The following is a 25,657-nucleotide window of genomic DNA, read 5'->3' on the forward strand; positions in this document are numbered from 1 at the left end:
AAAAATATTTGAGAAATAACCTTTTTTCAAGACAATACTGTATGGCCTTCAAAATGCACCAATAGACCTTTTCGTGTCAATGGTGATAAAACAAAAAAATGCACTAAGTAGAGTAAGATTTATATTGCCTTGTCCCATTTATGTACAATAATGTATATTAAAAAAAAAGATTTTTAGGATTGTAAGGTAAGTAAGGGTCGAAACTATTTTACATTGGAATATAGGTACATATTATTGTAGTATTAATTTATAAAACGAGAAACTTATTTTTTTGCAAGTTCCTACACATTTCAATAAAGTTAAGTACGTACCTATATATAGTGAGTTAATAACGTACTAATTATAATCCAAAAAGAACATTTTTGAAAAGGGGAAAGAACACATTGACATAATATGATCCAGACCAATTTACGTTTGCCCTTTGTCTACATTTTTTTTAGTCAGTCCCTTCAAGAATGTAAAATTGGGGTTTCACTGTAGGTATTTATTATTCTTGACATAAACAATTCCAGCTGCCGAAAATCTCAATGCATTAAACTATAGGTTTTTGTGCATTAGATAACATTATTTTTACGATCATGTTATCATTTTTTAAATCATCGACATCCATAGCAGACCGAATTTTATGAATGTAGAACTTGAAAGTAAACTTCTTATTATCACATATAAAATTTTGCAAGACATTTAGGGGAACTCCCACACATTTTCCGTTCTTAAACAACTCTGATACACTTTCAACGTCCGAATGGCACACTTCGACTGCAGAAATTTTCTTCGTCGGTTCGTTTGATTTATAAATGGCTATTTCATACTTCCACGTGTCCTCCAGCTCTTTGTCTCCGATGTACTGAATGGCCCAATAGGCAGTTTTCTGAGCCGGATCTATCTTCACATGGTAAATGAAGAGATCTTCACTCAGGTTGACAATTTGCATGTCTTGCTGGAACACCGTGACTGAAAATTCCTCAAACAAAGTGTGTCGGCCGGCACTTAGCAAACTGTTTTTGGGATGCAATTCTCGCGTATGCTTCAAAATATCTTTAAGACTCCCTGAAAATAACATGAAAATTATTAATTGAACACCTCATATGACAACACGGTAAGCAGGGAAACCCTTTGGTAGTTCTTCTATTCTCTCTGGGTTTACTTTCATAACGTTTTAACTTTTGCGATGCTTGAGCGCACTTAGACGATGGCTATAAGGTCGACTATATTAGACATCACTGCTTGAGATCCGATTTCATATGCTGGTTATCGAACAAAAATGTTTACGTGACTTTAGTATAGAACCTAACAAATTATTAATTGAAGACATTTTCAACGTCAGATTTCGATTTAAAGAACAGAAACAGAAATGTCTACATCTCCAGTTGTCCACGTTGACTATATAGCCAAACACGAATAAATAATTTTGATCCAGAAGAGGTCAAAAATGCAGTCGCACAGACAATTGACAGGTGCATACAACTTTAACTTTTTCAGAAAATAAGGATCGGTACACCGTCCCAGGTGACAAAAGGTAAAAATGCTTTAAGAGCAAAAGTTATTGAGGTTTAATATTGTGTGAGCCTGCCTTGAAGAAAGATAGTCAGAAAATACCCATCAAAGAATTATCGAAAGGATGTTCTATATATTTATATATATATATGTTAAAATAAAGAGTGGAGGTAGGCTGTGGTTATCCGATATACATAATGCACTATATATTCTTCTAACTACATACATATGTATTATGATTTGGTTTAGGAAGGGCTCAGTTAAAAAATATTTTTAAAACTAACCAACAACATCTCCAATTTGTATTCTTAGTTCAATGAAAACAAAATTAGTTTAATGCGCACTATTTTTGTCAAATCTCCACAGCCTACCTACACCCTTCGCTACTGAAAGCCATCGATGAAATTTCTTCTGGACTGAAATAAAGTTAAGACTGCCATATAATGAAATCATATTCAAGAATACTATCCACTATTAACATACCACATAACTTGTAATGTTCAATAATTTGGACAGAAAACTAACATAACAGCCACGATCTTAACAAAGCCCGCAATAGCGAACATAGACAACAAACACTTCAGTTGTTAAGCGTTTCCACTTTAACGAAACATAGAGTATACATAAAAAAAAATGATTCTTATCCCATGATGAATTCGTATGAAGCATACTTGCACGTATAATGTTGAGTCAAACAGCATGCCAAAATCATTCAATTCGGATTGAAATGACATGACATGAAATAAGACGCTTTGTTGATCAAGCAAGACACGAATAAAATGATGAACAGGATATTACATAAATCGAATTACACTTACCAACCCAGGAACAATTTTTGAAGACGAGACCAACGGGGCACAAGCGTTGTAGAAAGGAGCAATCTTGAAAGTGGGCCTCTACTTTATGGGTGGTTGAAATGTGCTCACAACCATAAAGGTGATTATGGCATTTAACACCAATCTGTTGATGAAAACATATTTTTTTATAAATACATACTGATACCAAATAATATTTATTAGGTATATTATCTTAATGCCTAAATCCCCCATCAAAAATCCTCCAATCAACAGAGTGTGGAATATAATGATATTATTGTATAATATACATGTACAATTATTGTAAATGAGTCAAGGCTAGACCATAATGCACAGCGAAACAAATTTACCGTTATCTGTTTCTGGGCGGACTGAGGGTCGAGAAGTGGGTACGGGCAGTCAGCTACCTACCCTTCAGCCCTTACGTCGCCTCCAAATACGATTCGCTACCTTTTTCGCGCCACAGCGCGCCTTTACAAATGTTATTAACAATTAATTGTTTATTGTCAAGCGAAATATACTTACGTAATGTCCCTGAATCAGTGTTTTCAATAAGTGTAAAAATACAAATCAACACCCTACATAAACCCATACCTATCAATACCTAATTTATTAAATCATTTACAAAAATAATCACGCCTCACAAAGCTGTTGGTGAAATGCCCTGTTCTCAAGCTGTGAGAGTGAGTCTGAAACCCATTGTTTTTTTATAATTTGTTTAATCCAGAGCAAAGACACAATCGGTTGGGCGCTTGGTTAATTATGATGTACCATTCCTTGTCTGTTAATATAACTGGATATATAATTTACATTTTTTTTTATTAAATGTTCTATCATCCACGGAGTTGCTTATTCTTTTGGGATATAAATTTGAGGATTCACAGTATTTGCTTATTGGGAATAATAACCAGAGAATTCCACTGTCTTTACTTATATAGTGATGTATTATATAGGACAGGGATGGCGAACCTATGGCACGAACCTATGGCGAGATGGTTTTGCATGGCACGCGAATGTTTCATTTTGAAGAGAAAAGAAATATTATTAAGTATTTTATGTATATCTAAATATTATAGCCTTGCGTATTTTCTTCGGTTTTTCATAATTTGTTTAGGTACCAATCGATGCGCAAAAGGAAACGATGAAATTCATGATAAATAATGACAAATCGCATTGTATAAAAAATTACAGGCAAATCAAATGTAATAATACGATTGCGTAGGTCGGTCCTTAGAATCGGGGAATTAAACATAAAAATATACAATCAACAAACCTTATGAAGTTAATTATCGGCAGTCATTGAAATATAATAACTGCTTGTTATTTTACCTCAAACATAATCTCTAAAAATGGAAAACCGCTCAGTGATGGAGAATATAATATGAAAGAAGAGTGGTTTAAATGCTTCCATGATCACTTTAAGTAATTTGAAAACAAGGAAAAAAATAGTCAATGAATAAAAGATATGCCTTCGGCTAGAAATACTGTGAAAGATAGAATAGCAATAACTCAATTGTAATTTTATTTTTAAACCTTTTTAATAGTATTATTAACTTTTTTTTTATAAAATGTTTTCGCCATAAAAAAACTGCTTGGCACGTCGGACAGTTGAAAAATATTATTTGGGAAATTTTGGCATGCGTACCTAAAAAGGTTCGCCATCCCGCCAGGAGGTATACTTTTTTATAAATTTGTTCCATACACAGTAAAAAATTTGCCTGTGGCACTTATTTGTTTAGTTTTAACCTCGGTTATGATGGATTCCAATGCATAATTCCTTATTTGGCTCATTTTCCCATGACAATTTGGGCACACTGGTTTTGTCAACTTATTGCTGCATGAATTACATACGTTGTGTCCTCGTTCGCACATAAAGATGGGCAATTGCATTATTTCATAGCAAACCGGACACTCCAAAGCGTTCATTAGGACACTAGATGTCACCGACAAGTTGGAAGTTGTCGCAGTTGAACTGAAAGCAAATATCAAAAGACATTAAAAGTGTGTTTTCGCAACATCAATAGGATCAGTGACACATACCTGTTATCAACAGGCTTTTGTTGGTTTCTGTAAATATGAAATAAAAGACAAGCCGAACCGCAACCCTGATCTCTATAAACAATTGAATAAAACACCTGTTCTGGTTCCCTGATCAACTACGTTAAAATTTATTTATGAGTAAGGGCCTTCGTCCGGTGCGTGAAAATCACTTACTGGGCGGAGGTGTAATTAAGATAGATTTTAAAGTATAAATGATGATGGATGAAAGAGATAATTTTAAGACTAAATATAAGTATTCATATATAATAAATTTTGCCGCGCACTGCGCAACGGTAAAATCTCCGCGCGCCTGCGCCGAGGTGGTCCTCGTGATTCGTCAAATCAAAAGGATCATGCAATCAGATTTGGCCAATCACGAGAGTCCTTTTTACTGGTCGGCGTGGGTACGAGGAATTTGAAAAGAATAAAAAAAAGTCAGTAAGCGTCCCTTGAAAACTATGTACGGACCTGCGAAACTTATTGTAAAAACAAAATACGAGGGTGGGTCAATAAGTCCTTAGAAAAGCCGACAGATGGCGCGACTTGTACTGTAAGCGGTTTGTTTCCATGCAGCGGCACTACCGATTCAGTATGCTGCGAAGTTTCAATCAGATTGGTCGGGTTGTTGTGTGTTTCTCGTGCTCTCTCTCTCGTCTCTCTTGCTTGTTTACAAAAATGGAGAAAATTGAGTTTAGAGCTGTTATTAAACATTTTAATATAAAAGGGTTAACAGCAAAGGAAATAAAAATTGAGTTGGATTTAGTTCACGGCACATCTGCTCCTTCACTTGCAACTATTTATAACTGGTTAAATGAATTTAAACGTGGTCGTACATCAACAAAGGATGAACCACGCTCAGGACGTCCTGTAGAGGTGACTACACCAGAAATGATCAATAAAATCCACGATATGGTGTTAAGTGACCGAAGATTAAAGTTGAGTGAGATAATTGAGGTTACAGGGATCTCAAAAGGTAGCGTCATTTCTATTTTACATGACAAATTGGGCATGAAAAAAATTTCTGCAAGATGGGTGCCGCGTTTGCTCACAGTCGACAATAAATGCAATAGGGTGGTGGCCTCTAAAGCCCTGTTGTCGCTCATGCAACGCAATCCGGATGAATTTTTTCATCGCTTTGTGACTGTAGATGAAACATGGATATACCACTATACTCCCGAGACGAAAGAACAGTCAAAGCAGTGGATTGCGAAAGGCGAACCATGTCCAAAGAAGGCGAAAACCGTAAAATCAGCTGGTAAGGTTATGGCTACTGTAATTTGGGATGCACGTGGAATTATTTTCGTTGACTATTTGGAAAAAGGAAAAACAATAACAGGGGATTATTATGCATCTTTATTGGACCAGCTAAAAAACAAAATTGAAGAAAAACGGCCTCATTTAAACAGGGAAAAAATCCTCTTTCATCAGGACAATGCCCGTGTTCACACATGTTTACGATCAATGGCTAAAATTGAAGAATTGAAGTTCGAATTGGTCGACCACCCACCGTATTCGCCAGATTTAGCCCCCAGTGACTTTTTCCTTTTCCCAAACTTAAAAAAATGGCTAAGTGGACAAACGTTTTTTTTCAAATGAAGAAGTCATCGATCGGACAAATTTCCACAACAGTCCACAAAACATTTTGAGGACCTTCCGAAAACTTATTTTTCTGACGGTTTAAAAAAAATTGAGAAACGTCTAACCAAGGAGATTATGTTGAGAAATAAAAAAAAATACAAAAATAAAAACTGTTTTAATGCTTTTTTTTTATTATAATTATTGACCCACCCTCGTATATGAAAGACTACAAAATAACATTGTCCAACTAAATATTAAAATATATAACGCTAAGACCCGCACAAGAAAGACTTAGTGTTTTATTGAATTCAACAAACATAAATATCTCCTTTCCTTTTTTTGTGAATCCGGGGTTCGATCGACACCTGAGCTAGCCGCTGGAACCCTGGATATCTCATCAGGATAACATAAAATACAACAAATTGAAATTTGGACAAAATGTATTAGGTTTTGAAGACAGAAGTAGAGATCAGTTGTCAGTTGGCCAACAGAATAGGCGAGAGCCGTTGAGTTGAGTATCTGAGTCAGCCAATAAGCATTAAAATGGAGAGTTAAAGTTAAGGAGAGAGGTAAAATTAAGGGTATTTTTAGCGTTTTTTTGTATTTTTAATACACCCACTTTTATGTTGATATGCACAATTATGAACATGTCAAATATCAACAATCAAAAATTGTACAAAAAAAAAACAGTATGGCAAAACCACATATTAGTAAATGTTAGTATGCTTGAAGTGAAACAGCGCCGCAGGCGACATTTTTTTACTATTAGTGCATGTTTGTGATGTTTGTTTATCTCACTTGGCTGGTCGATCTCTCACGCAGGGCCCCCCGTAAGCCCAGGCCCCCAGGCTAGAGACCTGTCAGCCCACCCCCTTGTGGGAGCCATGACCTATCTAGATACTTGACGTCATAAACATCAGTGGAGATTGATCATCACTCGCCTTTCAATATGATGTAGATTCTTTAATTATTTTAGTTTTACTTATTTTACTTTTACTTAGTAGATCTTTAAATGTGTTGCAGTGTATAAAACCTTTCCAAATGGTCGCGGAACACCTATTCAGGTTCGGCGGAACACTCGTATTCCGCGGAAAATAGTTTGGGAAACCCTGAACTAGACAATCGACTTGCGTACACATAACATCCAGTTTATTTTATTGACTCATCCTTATCAGCAATCTTATCCATAGCACTGATCAACGTATCGCCAATTGAATCAAAAGGGGATTTTTTTGGTGTTGAGATAATTTATTACGTACATGGGTATATCTAATCGGTCAGTGATAGGATTTTCTAAATAAACTATTTTTTTTATTCAACGAATGAAGATTTAAGAATGTAAAATTCTTTATTGGTTTTACATGATGGTAATGTGTTTGGGCATAATAGTTTTTAATTTACTTGCTGCCTTCATTCTTTGCAATAAATATACTTGGGTTAAAAACAGCATTTTCATATTTTTCAAAAATTCCTGCCAAGAATTTGATTATTTTTACTCCTGAATTTGGGGCACCCTTAACAGCACGGGGTCCTACTCTTGCGCACACTGAGAGTACCGGTAAATCTGACCCTGAGTCCAGCAGGAATGTACATAAATAAAATAAGATACCGAAGTAAAAAAACAATCATCCATACGGTAGCTATAGAGGTGAATCCTGGATCTTATCAATAACAAATGCCGAACTGATGGATATGTTCAAAATGACCAATACACGGACCAGTGATGCAAGTGTTTGGAGAATTCAGTCTAATGATACGCTATACTATAATCTTAGAATTAGTAACTCTCTGAACAAATAAAAATGCTCCAATCTATCATCATTTTAGTAGTAAAAAAAATGTATTCTGTAATTATTACCCGCCTGCTGATGTTGATGGTCGGTTACGAGACCTACTCCTGTTATTTGCACCATTGTTATTATTCTTCCCTCCTCTTGGAGCTTGCGAGGATGAAGGCTTTCCATATCCCTGTTTCGGATTACTCGCCATACCTACAGCTCAAGATGAATATAAACCTGAAATGAACAATACAGAATTAATTTACAACGATGGTAGTAAGCAATACTATGCCAAAAACTATTATTGATTGTTTTATATGGCAGACCATAGACAATTTATGTGGATAGAGTTTAAACCGAAGATGTTAAAAAAATATTCTTCTATCGAGATCCCATTTCCAAGTCCAACTCCGTTGTTTAAAATTGAAGCAAAAAAGGACGTCTGATGTTAGCTACAAGTGACTTAACATTGCAAGTTCATTTGAAGGGAACTTCATACTTTTCTACTCTGACATTCCACTATAATTTTAGATTCAACAAATTAGTTGATGCACACATAATTCTATGTGTAAGATATGTTTGAAATTGAAGCAAAAAAAAAAGAACCACTGATCCACTGATTAAGTTATTGTCTAGAAGTTACTTCACACTGCAGGTTCATTCACAGAGAAGTTCACACTAATGCTATGACATTTCTTTGCCAATTTGCAGAAAAAGACAATCAGTCACGATGAGCCAATCATCCTACACTTCAACATAATTATTTTGTCGAAAAATCATGTAAAATTTGTGTATGAAAATTGGAATGGCAACGGAGCGAACTTAATATTTATGGAATTTACTAACTTAACCATGTTTTATGCGCTTGCAAAATAATTTCAAATGTCATGACCAACGTTCCCTCTAATTTTTATAATGTATGAAATCTACACTTCCGTAATTCGTCAAAAAATTCTTTTTTAATGACTGCATTGATGCATTCGACAAATTCGAACCCATAATTTTTACATTGTCAGCTTTCGGGAATATCTGTGCATTTAGATACATGATTATGAATATCTTGTACAGAAAGCATAGAAGCATTTATTTTTATAGCCAATAGTACATTATCAATATTAGTACTTTGACTAGATCGCAACCAGATTTTTTGGGCTCACCAATCTCAATCTTATTCTATCGTTCTTCGGCTGCTTCCGTCATTATTTTCAAAAGTCCACCTCTTTTCAAATTTTTCAATTTCATAATAGCATCCCGGTGTACTTTTTGACTTGAATGCCTTCTTAAAAGACACAACCTCCATTAAATTCACTTCTTTCCAGACGTGAATTCTCCTTGCATATTTTCTGCGGAACATATGATGCATTTAACACAATCATGTTTCGAATGAACAAATATATCGCACATTCTTACTTTTTGCGATGGCATTTCTGTTTCGACGATTTCAGAGAGCCATTCCAATTTAAATTTATCGCAGGATTTCATCTTAATGATCGCATTTGAAATATCACATCCACTCCTTTTTGACATTTTTAGGGTGTATAATTTCTCTATAATTAATAAATATAATAATAATTGTTCTATATTGTAACTGTGTAAGCAATCGTATTGTTCAGTTGAATTGTTTGTTACGTACACTGAACACACCTGTAGTTATTACTAATATCTGGCAAAGGAAACTTTCTTTTACGTTATTTTTGTGAGGACTGTGCGGGGGATGAAAACATGGGAATGGGACAACTGGACTCCGGACAATTGGACGCCGCACCGTCGTAGACACGTATACAGAACGTAGACGAGGTATTTTAATCAGTTTCTATCAACTAATTAGTAATTTTAATTCAACATAATGTATTCTTTATTGCGGATTGAGAATTACCATGCCTAAGACTTTATATAAAATAAAAAACTCTTTTTTTGTTGGAACTTAAACATATGCACGATTAAATCATTATTTACGTCTGCATATTTACATTCTCACCAACTATTAAATCATAATATAATCATTTAAATATAAATAATAATATTAAATATTTTTTTGAAAGTACCTATAAGTACCTAACTTCTATTTATTTTCAAATTCCTTGGCGTCCAGTTGTCCAGTGCCAAATCGTCCTAGACCCGAAAACATGTGTGCGGACACATTTTGGTAGGTGTGTGCGTGCACAGGCGCACACTTTACATTGGTCATGACAGAAATAACGTATACGACTCCTATTTCTAGTCCAAATTCTTTAGTTTAGGTTTAGAAGAGTTGAGGGGACAATTATACAGAAATACTTGTTTAATGTTTGTAAGTTACACATTATGCTCTATGCAAGGGTTCTATAATAGCAAACTTAGTTACAGCCTCACAAACTTATCTGTAGAGCGGACAAAAAAAAAACTACGATATGGGCTTGTTTACATGGACTTAGTACTTATCGTTAGAAATACTCGCTACTCGCAATAATACTAATACATCTAGTTGAATAATCATTTTGCTGTCAGAGTCTGTTCAATAGCGAGTTTTGATTGTGAAGTTTTCAGATACGGGCAACACTGGATCGACTGTGGCTCACCAATCAATTCTACAGATTACGGATAATAATGTTTGTGACACCACCAACCTCAGTAAACATTAAATGTAATGTATCAAAATTGTTTCTGAACATTTAATATGCTATGATACAAAAAATGGTCTTGTTTTCCCGACGCAAATGAGAAACAGTGAACATAGTATACCTACAGATGTTTTTGGTCTGGTCTAGGCTTAATACACCAATCAAATGTGTCTTATCATTTTTAAACAGATTACGGTAAAAAACGTATTTAAAGAAATATGGTTCTTCCTCAGACCTGACGATATTCTATTTGCAATCCATAATATGAGCGCCGTTTTATGTGAATATCTTAGAATAAATTTTATAAGAACCATATTTCTTTAAATATGTTTTTTACCGTAATCTGTTTAAAAATGATAAGACACATTTGATTGGTGTATTAAGCCTAGACCAGACCAAAAACATCTGTAGGTATACTATGTTCACTGTTTCTCATTTGCGTCGGGAATACAAGACCATTTGTATCATAGCATATTAAATGTTCAGAAACAATTTTGATACAACTTTCGAACAATTTATATATAATGATCAATATTCACCAAACCAATGTTATCTTGATTTGGATTAGAATTACAGAATAGACCTATCAGTTTTCTTGTTATCGGCTTAAATCGATACCGTGTAGGACACTTGCATATTTCTTGGTGTAAAAATACCACATATGAACCATACTGCGGATGAATAATGACATGAAAACATGAACACAGAGTTGAACACTTATCACAATGTAGGTAAGTAGTGTATATTTTTCAACCACATTCAAATGTATTTATCCGTTTACAATGAATGAAACTTGCACTTGTAGACCTTGGCAGACTAAGAATTCTATGGGCAGACTAATTTATGAAGGATCTTCTATTTTTGACATGGTTCATCCAGTTATAATATGAATAATATTCATATTATGTGGTTAATGGTAATCCCAGTTTTCAAAACCAAATGCCGCACTATCAACAGTTGCATTTTCTGACGGTGCTGCTTGATGATAGTGGGTTATTGCATCTTACAAAGCCTCAAAGTGGTTGCTTGTTTAGTGGGTTTCGACAACACCTAATTAAGAGGATACTGGGAATTTATTGGAATAACATTGTAAAAAATGAAGAGATACGACTACGCCTTTTTCACATCGAAGGTGAAGATGTGACATTGGATATGGCTCAGCTACGTACTACAGATTCCTCACAAGAGTCTCAACTCGATCCGTCTCTTTTTTAAGTCAATCTCTGACGCCGCTTTCAGTCAACATGTACATAGCAGAAAGACTATCTATTGAAATGGTGAGACACATATACGGCATTACTAATTATTATTTTTATCATGTAAAACATATTATTTTATATTATAATTGCAGAATATTTCTTGTCAGCTATTTCCTGGCACCGAGCGTACGGATACAATGTTCCTGCTACAGGATATTGCAATCTAAATGGCTTTTATCAACCAAATAAAGGTAGTCATTATTCAGTAGCGGAACTTCATATTCATGGATTTACTGCTGACAGTATGTATTATCGCAGCCATAACAAAAAAATTCACGTGCAAACACGTATTATCGTGCAATCATCGAACAAAAAGTTCAGCTGCTTCTAAATTTTCACGCGATAGTTGGAACTTGCATGACGTATGTGCATGTGCAGTAGCACGATAATGGCGAACCTGCCGAAAAAAATATGAACTGCACCGCACAATGCATTTTGACGTTTACCAATTTTCACAACTTTTCAAATAGCAAAATACAATGACAACGCGTCCAGCTTACGTTTGAAGAATAATAATGGCGAGGCAATTAACACTTTTATATATAAACATAAGGCCTCGCCTACCTAAGCCAGAATATAATATACCTACCTGACAATAAATATAATGAAAACAAACAATGGAAGCAGATAAAATACCTAAGTATGATTGGATTCAAACCTGAGTGCTGGTGACATACGAATCAAACCTATAAGTTTAAAATTGGTATGGTGAAATACACAGTAAGAGTAGGTAATACCTATGCACAAACTTATAGGTAGGTAGGTAATATGGTTACAAAAAACACTTACGACTTTGATAAAGAAATACACCGACGAGGTAAATAAATATTTTACTTAAATCCAGTAACCGTAATATAATTTTCACTAGTTTACAATGATATAAATTCACACAGATAATATGGAATAAGTAACAACCTCCTAATAAATGCTAATCGTTAGATTGTCAATAAGAGAATGATGAAAATTCAAAATAAAGTGCAGTTGTCAGTTGACGCCTGACAAATGACACACTTACATATTATTCTCGTAGGTATTTGTATTATTTTAGGGGAGTTTTTGTATTCGACGAACACTCACACAGTGTTGACAGAATAAACAAACAGGGACCTTTAATTCGAAGTTTTATTACGCTAAAGACCAGCGGTTCTCAAACTTTATAAAATTATCTGCTAACTGCGTAGCGGTCTTTTTAAAAATTGTTCGAATGTTACATGCTATAGTTATAAAAATTATATTAGTTACATAGTAAAATTACATAGTATAATAAAATTGAAGCGTCTAGTTTCAAAAGCCCGTAAAACGACTTTTGACAGTTCTGAGAAAAAAGAGAAAACGTCATATCTATTGAATGCGTGAACTTTATGTATTTATTATTTGATTTATACACTATAAAGAGTATAATATTTAGTATCATTTACTCACTTTTTGCATATTTTACTGAGAGAATATATTAAACATCAAATGACTTTCATTTTAGGGGACTTTGAAACTCAACTACCGTTTTAGGGGCTTTTGAAATTAACATGTATGATTTTAGGGGGTTATGAAACTTACATTATAGCAATGGCGCATGAGGAAATTGGAAAAGGCGTCCTGTGGCTATATTTCTTGGAGAAAAAATAAATATGATTTGTACAAATTAAAAAAATATTTTTTCGAAGTAGGTAACTAAAATTAACAATATAAATTATGTTAACGATATAGAATTTACTATTGTATACATACATAATATTATATAATTAAAAATACAAATAATAATGAAATAGAACAGTAGTCTATACTTGTATATAAAAATGAATGTTTGTTTGTCCCGCATGCATTCCTATACAATTCATCTGATTGCGATGAAACTTTGGTGAGTTATTATACGCACACCCGCAAAGGTTTTTGAATTGGAAAAACTATATTCTTCTTCTTCTTCTTCATTCTATCTTATTTTATTCGTATGATTCCTATACTATTCATCCGATTCCGATGAAACTTTCGTCAGTTGTTGTGCGCACACCCGCGAAGGTTTCTTAATTAGAAAAATCATCATCATCTTCATCTTCTTCATTCTTTCTTCTTTTATTCGTATGATTCCTATACCATTCATCCAATTGCAATGAAACTTTCGTCAGTTGTTGTGCACACACCCGCGAAGGTTTCTAAATTAGAAAAATCATCATCATCTTTTTCTTCTTCATTTCTTCTTCTCTTCATTTTATCTTATTTTATTCGTATGATTCCTATACCATTCATCCGATTCCGATGAAACTTTCGTCAGTTGTTGTGCGCACACTCACAAAGGTGTCTCAATTAGAAAAACCATCTTCTTCTTCTTCTATTCTATCTTGCGCACACCCGTGAAGGTTTCTGAATTATTACAACCATCTTCTTCTTCTTCTATTCTATCTTCTTGTATGCATGTGCGTTCTTTTTCATTCTATCTTCTTTTATTCGTATGGTTCCTATACCATTCACCTGATTGCGATGAAACTTTCGTCGGTTGTTGTGCGCACACTCACAAAGGTGTCTCAATTAGAAAAACCATCTTCTTCTTCTTCTATTCTATCTTGCGCACACCCGTGAAGGTTTCTGAATTATTACAACCATCTTCTTCTTCTTCTATTCTATCTTCTTGTATGCATGTGCGTTTCTATACCATTCAGCCGATTGCGATGAAACTTTTGTGAATTGGTGTGCGCACACCCGCGAAGGTTTCTGAATTAGTACAACTATCTTCTTCTTTTTCTTTTTTTATTCTATCTTCTTCTATTTGTATGCGTTCCTATACCATTCATCCGATTGCAGTGAAACTTTCGTCAGTTGTTGTGCGCACGCCCGCAAAGGTTTCTGAATTAGTACAACCATCTTATTCTTCTTTTATTTGTATTCCCGTAGTACCCGGCATGCGTTGCAATGCCACTCAAAGAAATAAAGTGTTTGTGTTTTAATTCTCTTTATTGAAGTGCTTTTGGATACACAATATTTTTTTTTGTTTTTCCGTGAGGTGCGTACACGAATAAATCAGGTTTTCGCATGAGCAGGCCACATGCAGCTGTCCATGTGAGAAGCATGGATTTTCCAAATTTGGTATAGGAACGCATACGACTAGAATTAGATAGAATAGATAAGATAAAATAGAAGAAGAAAAAGAAGAAGATGGCTGTACTAATTCAGAAACCTTCGCAGGCGTACGCAGAATAACTCACCAACGTTTCATTGCAATCGGTTAAATGGTGTAGGAACGCATACGAATAGAATAAGATAGAATAGAAGAAGATGGTTGTACTAATTCAGAAACCTTCACGGGTGTGCGCAAAAATAACTCACCAAAGTTTCATTGCAATCGGTTGAATGGTATAGGAACGCATTTGAATTGAATAAGATAGAATAGAAGACGAAGAAGATGGTTGTACTAATTCAGAAACCTTCGCGGGTGTGAGCACAGCAACTGACGAAAGTTTCATCGCAACCTGATGAATGGTATAGCAATGCATACGAAAAGAAGAAGATAGAATAGAAGAAGAAGAAGAAGAAGATGGTTGTACTAATTCAGAAACCTACGCGGGCGTGCGCAACAACTCACCAAAGTTTCATCGCAATCGGATTAATTGTATAGGAACGCATACGAATAGAAGAAGGTGGAATAGAAAAAGAAGAAGAAGATGCTTGTACTAATTCAAAAATCGTTGCGAGTATGCGCACAACAACTGACGAAAGTTTCATCGCAATCAGATGAATGGTATAGGAACCATACGAATAAATGAATATAGAATGAAGAGAAGATGATGATTTTTCTAATTCAGAAACCTTGGCAGGTGTGCACACAATAACTCACCAAAGTTTTATCGTAATCGGATGAATGGTATATGTATAGTATAGAAATTTGTATAGAAAATAATAAGTTGGTAAAACCGGTCCTGATAATTAATAAAATATGTGAAAAAAGTATTAAGTCAATAGGTACGTATTTAACGTTTTCAATGGTAAACTGTAATTATTTTAAACAAGTATTTTTATAATCAACAATAAGGACAGTATGACGAGACACCACTGTATTATTGGACAAATAACACGCAGAAATTGCCAATATTCACTTATCGTTTTTGGCGTTCGATATTAACTTCCCATGTTTCTTTTCTTTGTAAACGCTTCCTTGACTCATTGGGCTTTGGTTTCGACACATTAATCAGTTCAACATTAATTATAAATATTGAAAAATACTATTAACCTACAGAGCGATCAACGCGAAGTCACTTTAATTTTGTTCAGGCAGACATATTGAAATCCGTATCACATGACCATCACAGCAGCCGCTGATTGGCTTATTCATTTTAGGGGGGTTTGAAATTCACATGCCAACTGTTTTAGAGGGTTTTGAAATTAAGCCTAATTTTGGATAATAAATATTGTCGGTTCTAGGCCTTTTTTGAAACTATAACTTTGGCCAACATATAATGGACAAAAACATATCTCTAAATATATATCTAACTCAAAATTTTAGGAAAACCGTTTTAGGGGCTTTTGAAACTAGGCGCTTCAATTAATATACGTTCGTTTTTCGGGGTCCCCTGCCCTAGGGGACCGCGGACCTCAGTTTGAGAACCGCTGCTCTAGACAAAGTGTTGCCAATCGTACTATATAGTACCAAAGATATTGGACTCCTCCCACAGAGGGAGCACACAAAAATGTCAGTGCGTACTCGTTTTGTGAGCCAAAGTTTTATCTCTCTGAAATTAGGTACACTTTGCTGCAAATGGACCGTACTCGGACATAAAAACGCCCCCCTGAGTATTTTTTTTATCAATACTTCAGCTTACAACCAATTTGTGATAAACGTATTTTCATTATAAGAAGTTCCCGCAATAAAAACTTTATTAGGATTCATGGTAACAGAACACGACAAAACAGAACACGACAAAACAGAACATGACAAAACAGAACAGTTACAAAACAGAACAACGATAAATATAACTATGACATTTCAGGAAAAATATAAATTTAATATTGAAATTTTCCTATCTCTATTATATTGATAGATTTTTAATAGCAGAGATTTTCAATACGCCATAATAAATCAAATTATATACCTAATTTCTGCATTACTAATCACGTTTTTGACATATTGTTTATAAAATTACTTGTTTATATAAGCCTATTAGACACAAAATACAGGTAGGTATGTTGAAAATTTGATTATATAGTTAATTACAATATTTCATCTATTTAACATAATATTATCAGAGAAGCCCTGCATATATAATATGAATATATTCATACAAAAGAATCGATTATTTAAAACGAAAATGTTTTTATTTGAAAGTCAGCGTTGAGAAAATAATATTTTGAAAAACTATTGATTCCTAAGAATAATTAATCTATTAAAATAATATTGTCTAGTATGGTTGATTGGTTGCTCTGCATTTTTCGCTAAATGATGATATCTTATTTCTAAATATTTTTTTGAAACTAGTTTCATTAAGGGGGGACATGCTCAGCGTACGTCAAAATGGAGCTTTCATGCTATTTTCAAAGCATGATCCTGGACATTTCTTAAACGTTGTAGATAATCTATTTACATAATTTTGAAGCCTAATTATCCTTTATATTTATTTTAAACATTTGATGACTGCATAAAGTATTTTTATTACATAAAATAGTATTCTTTTAAACCTCTCGCTCTAATGTTTTAGAATATAGTCATATTTCAGTACCTACGTCCATGTGAAGTGGTGTTAAGATTTTTTATATTTATTAATTTTTAAAAGCATTTATCAAACCAGTAGTAAAATTTATGTCGACATTATTTTAGTGAAATATTTACGAAAAAATAATGTAGGTAGGCAAATTTCACTGTTAAAAGTTACGAGTGTACTGATAAGACAATTTTTTTTCCGTAATAGGACATGCATCAGACCTTCTGTGCACATGTGACCAATATTGCAATAGATGTGTGACATTCATTGGCTACTTATCCATGGAAAATATCAATTTCTAGAGACCCCTTTGCCATAGAAGTCAACTATGTTAATTTGTAGCCTTTACTTTTGAGCACTTTACACAAGAGGGATGTATAATGGGTCAAATTACTGTCTGACAACAAGATCTAGGCGAAAACCGGAAGTCGCTAGTGCAGTTAAAAGTAGGAGGAGATTGTTAGTTCACAGTTTTAACACGTAGCCAAGAACATGTTGTTGGACAGTACTGACCACGTCGCGAACTTCTGATAGAATGAGTTATAAAATTCAAAGAATTTGAAACAAAATAAATATTACTACATGTCCTTTAATTAAGCACTTAAATTATTATTTATGGGTCGGTTTCTTATATAATTATCTCTGAGCTATGTCATTTGCACTTTACACTCACAATGCGAACTGCGCGAAATTATGAAAATCAATGTTGCTCTATTGTTTATAGGTTTTAATGGAGATGGGCAAGCCATACTCGGAAATGGAACAGCTTCATGTCTTGCTCCAAAGGCTACATGGGCGAGTGCGGTCTGAGGGGAGGTCACTGCGAGATCATCAATATCTGTCCTGAAGTGAAAGCCATGCTGCTCAAGTCTATCTCGCCTATGCTCTGCCCCACTGTGCTCGGACAGACTGTCATGGATTGTCTTGTAAGTTAATCAATCATCGAATACTAATTCACCAAAAACAGGATCTATTTGTTAAGGGCGCACGTGTCGTGTGAACAGTGACATCTCGTGGGGGTAGGCAGGTCATGCGGTGCTTAGTAGTTTTTCATGAAGCAAACGATCTGGTCACTTCGTTATGAACTGTCAACGTCTTATTTAAAAAATTCTGACGACCTATCCTATTTTAGTATTGTAACGGGTACCCAATGGCAATCTATCGCACAGGGAAATTTTTTTACAAGGGGGCTTCGAAACAGCGCTTCAGATCTACACTCAGGTACCTAACACACTGCTGTATGGATGTAGGTCGGTCATTTTTTTTTTTAATTTAGTTGCACTTGCCTGTTTAAGATAGCCGAAAATAAAAATAAATACGTAGGTAGCTATTTAACAAATTTTCGCACAATTTGAAACTAAAAATAAAAGGAACTAGGGATGTCACTGCAATAATGAAAATCGAAAATGAAAAATTTGGGGTATCTTTACTAGCGAAACCTGAATAATTTATAGACTTTGCAACAAAGATATACTCAAGTCATCATGATTCTCTGTCATTTTTCATCTCAGAAATTAACATTTTAATGATCATGTCCAGGTTCCAACCATTACAAATGAAACAATAACACTTGTCTTTGACCTTCACAAAGAAATACCCAATTTCCCAATCTTCGTGAAAATGATACGTTTTTGAGTTCTTTTCGACACTCATTGCATTTATTTATGCAAAGGAATACAATGCCTCAGTTTAAGGTGCGTGGATTCACATTTTCTTTTCCTGTCATTTTTGCCAGAGGCTGTGACTGTTGCAATATAATCAAGTCGATCAATGAGGTGATGCAGCTTCCTCAGGTTTACTTTTAAAATAATTTTCATATCAACTGGTTAAGGTAATAAAAATAGGAATAGTTAATGCTCCCCCTTCAACATTTCAATGAAATCATATTATTTTTCAACTGAATATACTTACACGTTTTTTTACATATAAACGACTCAATTTCTATGGACCTATGGTGCGATCGACCAAAATCCATTCCGAAAACCGACACATTGGGCATGCCTAAAGTAAAAAAAAAAAAAAATCAGAAAAATATATATATGAATACGTGTATTAAATAAGGCTCTAAGTACCAAAAAGTAGTATTGCCTGTAGTTACAAAATACCGAGTCATTGTAGTAAAATTTCATGAAGCAGACCTTTTGAAAAATGTACTTTTACAGTGTGAAGCAATCACGGCAGCTTCTATAATTTTAGGTATTAAGAACTCGCAAGTGTCAACACACCATCGTCAGCTATTTTATATTGAATTGACCACTGCAGTGCTACTTACACCATTATAAATAAAACACGCCAACGGACTTACAACGTCGACAGGTTTAATTATTTTGCTGTATTTTTTTGACTTGCTTGAGGCACTTAGACTATAGTTGAAGTTATTGGCGTTGGTATGTAGAAAATTTTTTTATAAAAAAGTCAGTTTTTATTATTTTGGTACTTAGCGCCTTAATTAATACACGTATTCATATATATTCTTTATACAACAGGCTATGGGGTCCAACAACAGTAGTGTGGTGAAACAATAGTGTATTTAGTAATACAAGTGTAACAATCACAAACACCCAGGCTTTGAGAAAAATCACCTAAATATATTGTGACCTCACTGGGAATCGAACCTATCGGAATAAGAGTACTTAGCCTATCTTTATAATCACTGTCTTTGGTTGTCAATTTTTGATATTGTATCTTGGAAATGTTTCCGCAGGAAAAGGACATTGTGACTCTCTCGAAAAGTTTGCTGTAAAGGTGCGAGGGGAGGGGAGATTGGGATTTTAAAAAACAGTGACCCCGCATTATTTTATCACTACACGAATGCCTGCAGATCTAAAAATGAACTTATTACAAACCTAAAAATGATCTTGAACTTTTGGGAAGCAAGGGTTCTATTTAAACAAGCTGTTATTTTTTTCAAAAAACCATACATTTATTAGGACAAAGGCCATTTTACAATACCAAGTTACAGTAATAAAATAATTTTAAGTACTTATATAAAATGAATAAATTCAAATATATATTTGAATGACAAAATGTTTGTAGACATATTTTGTAGAAAAAAATACAATATTAGAAAGTTTGACTATATAAGAAAGAATCAAGACTTTTTGACACACCTTGGCATTTTGGTACACAGTTTTTAAAGCACAAGCGTATAATTTTCACATATATTATTATTATTAGTAATATTGAAATATAATAGGTTTGCTCCAGCCAGCCTTGTGAATGTTCTACCGACATTTCATACACATGCAACCATATAACAACTGTTTGTATTCTTTTCCCGCCAAACTCAATTGTGGACATAACGGTTTGAAACGGTCAGATATCAGTTTATGCTAAGAAGCTCGAAATGCTTTCAAATAACTCTGACTGTTGCCAACAGGCACCCATTATAACAGATATAAGCAAAAATGAATGCATCTAACATATTTTAGGTAAAACACTAGCGATCCATATAAGCTAGGATTTTCCAAATAATCAGCCAACCGTTTTAGGTTCACGCATGTGCATGTAAAAAATTACAAACTAGAAACAGTTTATGATTAATTTCAGCAGGAACAAACCTAATGAATATAATTATTTTAACCTAACTCCACCACAAAACCAAATATATCTTAAAACTAATAAACATTATATTGTATTGGTAATTGTTTAATATTATCTTCAATAAGACACTTAAGCTTCACAGTAAGCATGACATATTATTAAATCAAATAAGTTGAAGACACGACAATCAATCCTCTTGCCTTAAAGACACGTAATATAAAAAAGGCTTTCTTATTAAGGCATTGAATTGTTTCAATATAAAATATATAGGGCGTAATAATATATAATAAAGTTTTTCTGCGTATTAATATTGTAGATAGTACTATCACCTTACACTGAAGGAAAATGCATCAATTCAGTCATTGTTATTTTTCATTGTAAAATCTTCAATAGTACCTAAATAAACATTCATATACAAACACAGCCATGTTTATTATTAATCCTTTTGACGCACGCCAATTAACTCATAATTTATTAATTGTAGTGCAAAACTTGATTTTAATTAATTTCCGATGTGTTTTTAAATACCCACCACAACATAGATTCAATGTGTTTGCCAACAGACAAAGCGTAGTATACGGTTTAATCGACAGATGGCACTTATTTATGGTGAGTGGAATTTATAAATCTACTGTTATTTATTTTTGGAGAAATTTCAGACAATAGCTATCTTTGTAAGACGAAACCAGTCTTGGTATTTTATAAATGTGGAAAAATTACTGAATATAAAAAAAATATAACCGAATATAACTGTGTTGTAAGACACTGTAAGATAAGACACTTAAATTGCATCCTGAAAAAGACTAATACTGAAAAGTGTGCTATGCTCATTTGAGCGGAGCCAACTGTCTTGTATCTTTGGATACATTGATGACAGTCAGGGTGGAAACGGATACATCATCGAGTTGTACAGTTCGTATGAGCGCCCACACATTGCACTGTCACATTGTGTTACCTTAGATGGCTGGACCAAAAGATGGAGACAGTGTCAAGTCATATTTGAAGACCTTTGAGGTCGAAAATTGGAGGAAAACGGTATTGGACAGGCCTATACGGAGGTGGACACCGAAGGAGACTACAATCCACATAAGAAACACATACTGTCATTTATTTCTATCTAATATTAGGTTAGTATAAATGTACAAGACGTACTCTTATATTTATGACCTCAATTTATGACATTCTACATTTGCGACTAACTCAACTAAATAAATAGTTAATTGATTTTTGAATGTATAACTATTAATTTTATTTATGCTGACTTTTTTTAACCTCAATTTAGAACCGAAGTATGTATCTCCGTCGTAAGTAACGGAATAAGTGTATTAAGGAAAATATTATGTGTCACCTGCATATTTGTATTGTTAGATAAATCAAAATTCCATGGCCACAAGAACCTATCTAATCTTCAAATAGATATCCATAATATGTATCAGTTATCTCATGAGAAATAACTAAATACAATTGAATGAATCATTATTACTTACTTGTGTGACAAAGATTATATTTCTTAAAAATTCCAACAGTGGAATATTTTATTTAACATAATGACGATAACCTCTCCCATAGCTATTTTTATTTATGCATAATGTGTCCATATAGAATGTACTCAACAGTACACAACATCGTCCTTGAGTAAATTATATAGAGCACCAATATTCAATTCAAACGTTTAAATCTTTTAAAAAAGCTAATGCACATTATCAATTTTTTAAATGTCAATAAAAATGACTTTCTAAAAAGACATTTATCAGGTTTCCATAGAAATAGTTTTTTATAATAATAGAAAAACCAATAAATATAAACATTTTTCTCTTTTTTAAATATTATATCGTATTCTAGAACCAGCATAATATCTTGTCTGCAAATTTATGGTGACGTATGCAGTGGTAATGACTTAAGCAGGGGTTGACGGCGTATAAATATACTTGAAAGTACGGGGGAATCTGTAGTTTCACAAATCGCCGCTAAAACATCGCAGCCAATATATAATGACAAGCCTATAGTTACCCTACGTATAAATAGCTGTATGCTAGAAAGGAAAAATATTGATCAGTTTTAAAAAAAAAGATATTTTAATTGGTCACTCAAATAAAGTCTCAATTTATTGACCCAATTGAATCTATTCAGCATACTTTTGGACAATGTAACGTAAGTAATTAACTTTCAAGAGGGATTGTTATTTTGAACAAAAATACAATCTTGATGGAGGGTAATTAATATACAGTAGAACCTCAATATAATGGACTAATGCGGACAAGAAGGGTGTTGCCGAAAATCTGTTACATAATATAGTCGGTTTCCAGATTACCATGTGTTTTACTAGTATGTAAAATTTAAAATTAATACATATAGAATTGGTTAGTAAATGTGTTAATTCACTTTGAGTAAACAAATTAAACAGCTAGTACTGATTTAAACTTCGAATGCTAGAGATGACGTACGAACATTGTTTACGAGCAGTGACTAAACATGTATAACATTAACCGAACGTTTTTAACAATTTTCACATTTGACCGAATTTCTAATCAGTCCTGTCTGAAGTCCGTTATACCGAGGTTTAAAAAATAAAACACCAATAATACAATTTATACAAATTTTACATTTACATAATATTTTTAAACAATAATTATTTAAAGCATGCGAATGATACAATATTATGAACAGCAAATTTAATGACTACAACGTTCAACATGATAATAAGCTTATGTTTAAAGCCTATAATAATATATTATTATGTGTGTACATAGTACTTATTGATCTTGCTGTTTGTATTTAATTCCTGATAATGTAAATTGACCAGTTATTCACTTGTTTATGAAACCTGGTAAAGAGTGAATTTATAAATTGGTTTTTTTAACTTTGGTTCATCATTCGCATTACTTCAATTTATCAAGTACACACAAAATAAAATGTGAAAAAAATACTTAAAACAATAATAAAAAAATATAAAAAACGACGCACCAATTGCAAATACATAATTATATAATTAGGTATTGCATGAGGTGAACAACTCCCTGGTGACAGTCAAATAACGAGAGAGAAAAATCTCTTATTTGATTTCCAATCACATTTTGTTATGCAGTTTGAAAATTTACCAACATCGATATGTCAAATCTTTATAAGATTCATTCTCATATTATTAATACCAACTTGTGCTAAAAACATCGTTAAAAAGATTGTTATCGGCTTATTTAGCAACTGGTATTTCATAGAGAATCGGTATCTTTGATAGAGTAGCATTTTGACTCCTGCATACGGGGAGAGGACACCCTTGGCGCGACCTTAGTTCTAAACAAGTAAACACGTTACCGGTAACTCCCTAACTATAAATCCCTAATAGAATTTCAAAAATCAGTAATTCATATAAAATCTTCTTGATTGAAACTCATGCTTATATAATCTTGATGTACAACATGAATATGATCAAAATATTCATAGAAGCATTTCAAATCATTGCAAACCCAGTTGTTTCCTAAGATAACCATTCTATTTGTGAAACTTAATGTAATCCACGTTTACATGGGCATCCTAAATTAACAATCACAGTCAAATTTTCAAAACCATTCCACAATCAGTTTGTTAAGAAGCCATGAAAGAAATTTTACTAGATGCTGGATTATTACAATGGAGCTTCATTGAAATTCGATCCTCATAACATTGTTGCCTAGTAGTTATTTTTCAAATCAGAAAATCTTTTTAGAAAATAGTCACAGTATGTTATGTATGCACTATAATAATGCACCAGTAACACGTGAGTTGACATATTTGCAATTGTGATTATTTGACCAAAGCAGAGCCAGTTTTAATTTTGTTTGAAATCCGCGCCGTTTTAATGAAAGCAAATAACATAGGCGCTTCTGAATTCGTATACCTGAAAAGATCAGTTATCCTTCGATCTTTCCAACACGAACATGATTCCATTAAAAATGTAACTTCCGCAGTCTTATTTTATTTCAGGTCGAAAGAGCTTGTTGTAACCTCGAGCCCGACAGTTTAGTCAAGTTAAAAATCAGTTCAACAATCATGTACAATTACCATATAACAGCGCTTTGACATAAATTTGTATCAAAATAAAATATGTTTCACTCTTGACTTACCTGACCGAAATTAAGTACATTATTATTTATATTACCTAACTCTCGATTCGAAATCATATTACAGTTCCCTGCCATTCATTGTAAACTACAGATATACCATCATAAATCGTCAGGTGTTCAAATTTAGAACTAAGCTCATCACAGTATAAGAAGTATCGAATGACATGTCAAATGTTAGCATGTGGCGCCCTCACTCAGTGGACAACTTATACTGGTGGATCTGTAACCATGCATCACAGTACTAAATTTGATAAAAGTATTCATAATTTATTAACTGAATTAACAGTCCTGAAAATGTCATCAAGGCACATTGAATTGGCACTTCACATCGTAACATATTGGATTTTATCCTTGAATATAAATTACTGAGAATAATCTCACAATTCAAATAGTCAACATAATTAAGTCAAATTTTTCATTTGATTTCAACGTAATGCGAAAAAACTCGACAACTGAGAATACAGATCAACTACTGTAGGAATACTTATACTATGCACTGTTGCAAGTGATCATCTCCGTAGACATTGCATGATGTTTAATTGAAAATTTTCCAAAAAAGCTGACATGCATCTGTATACCGGATCTGCACGACTCATACAACCTTTGGTTAAGTAAAACATTCATATTGAATTCACATGTTTGAAATGAAAATGGCTGACAGTTGACAGCTGGCCACGGTAAGGAATATATAATAAAAAAAAGCGTAAGACAAAAACTTTTTCGAAATACAGCATTGGTACCACGATTGACAGTGACTACAGTGACA

At 33.6% G+C, this 25,657-nt stretch overlaps 1 protein-coding gene across 1 annotated transcript; it reads right to left on the reverse strand.

The window, feature by feature from the left end:
* Positions 1-532: 532 nt before the first annotated feature.
* Positions 533-7,919, reverse strand: LOC147063469 (uncharacterized). The gene is made up of 3 exons (XM_085959416.1): positions 7,789-7,919; positions 4,115-4,284; positions 533-1,050 (listed from the first exon to the last, which is right to left on the reverse strand). The coding sequence occupies exons 1-3, from the start codon at positions 7,917-7,919 to the stop codon at positions 533-535; spliced, it is 819 nt and encodes a 272-aa protein (XP_085815542.1).
* Between the last annotated feature and the right edge of the window lie 17,738 nt (positions 7,920-25,657).

The sequence above is a fragment of the Rhyacophila brunnea genome, unplaced genomic scaffold (assembly GCF_057557595.1).
Source record: "Rhyacophila brunnea isolate RB1 unplaced genomic scaffold, BYU_Rbru_1.0 scaffold_9, whole genome shotgun sequence".
Classification (NCBI taxonomy): Eukaryota; Metazoa; Arthropoda; class Insecta; order Trichoptera; family Rhyacophilidae; genus Rhyacophila; species Rhyacophila brunnea.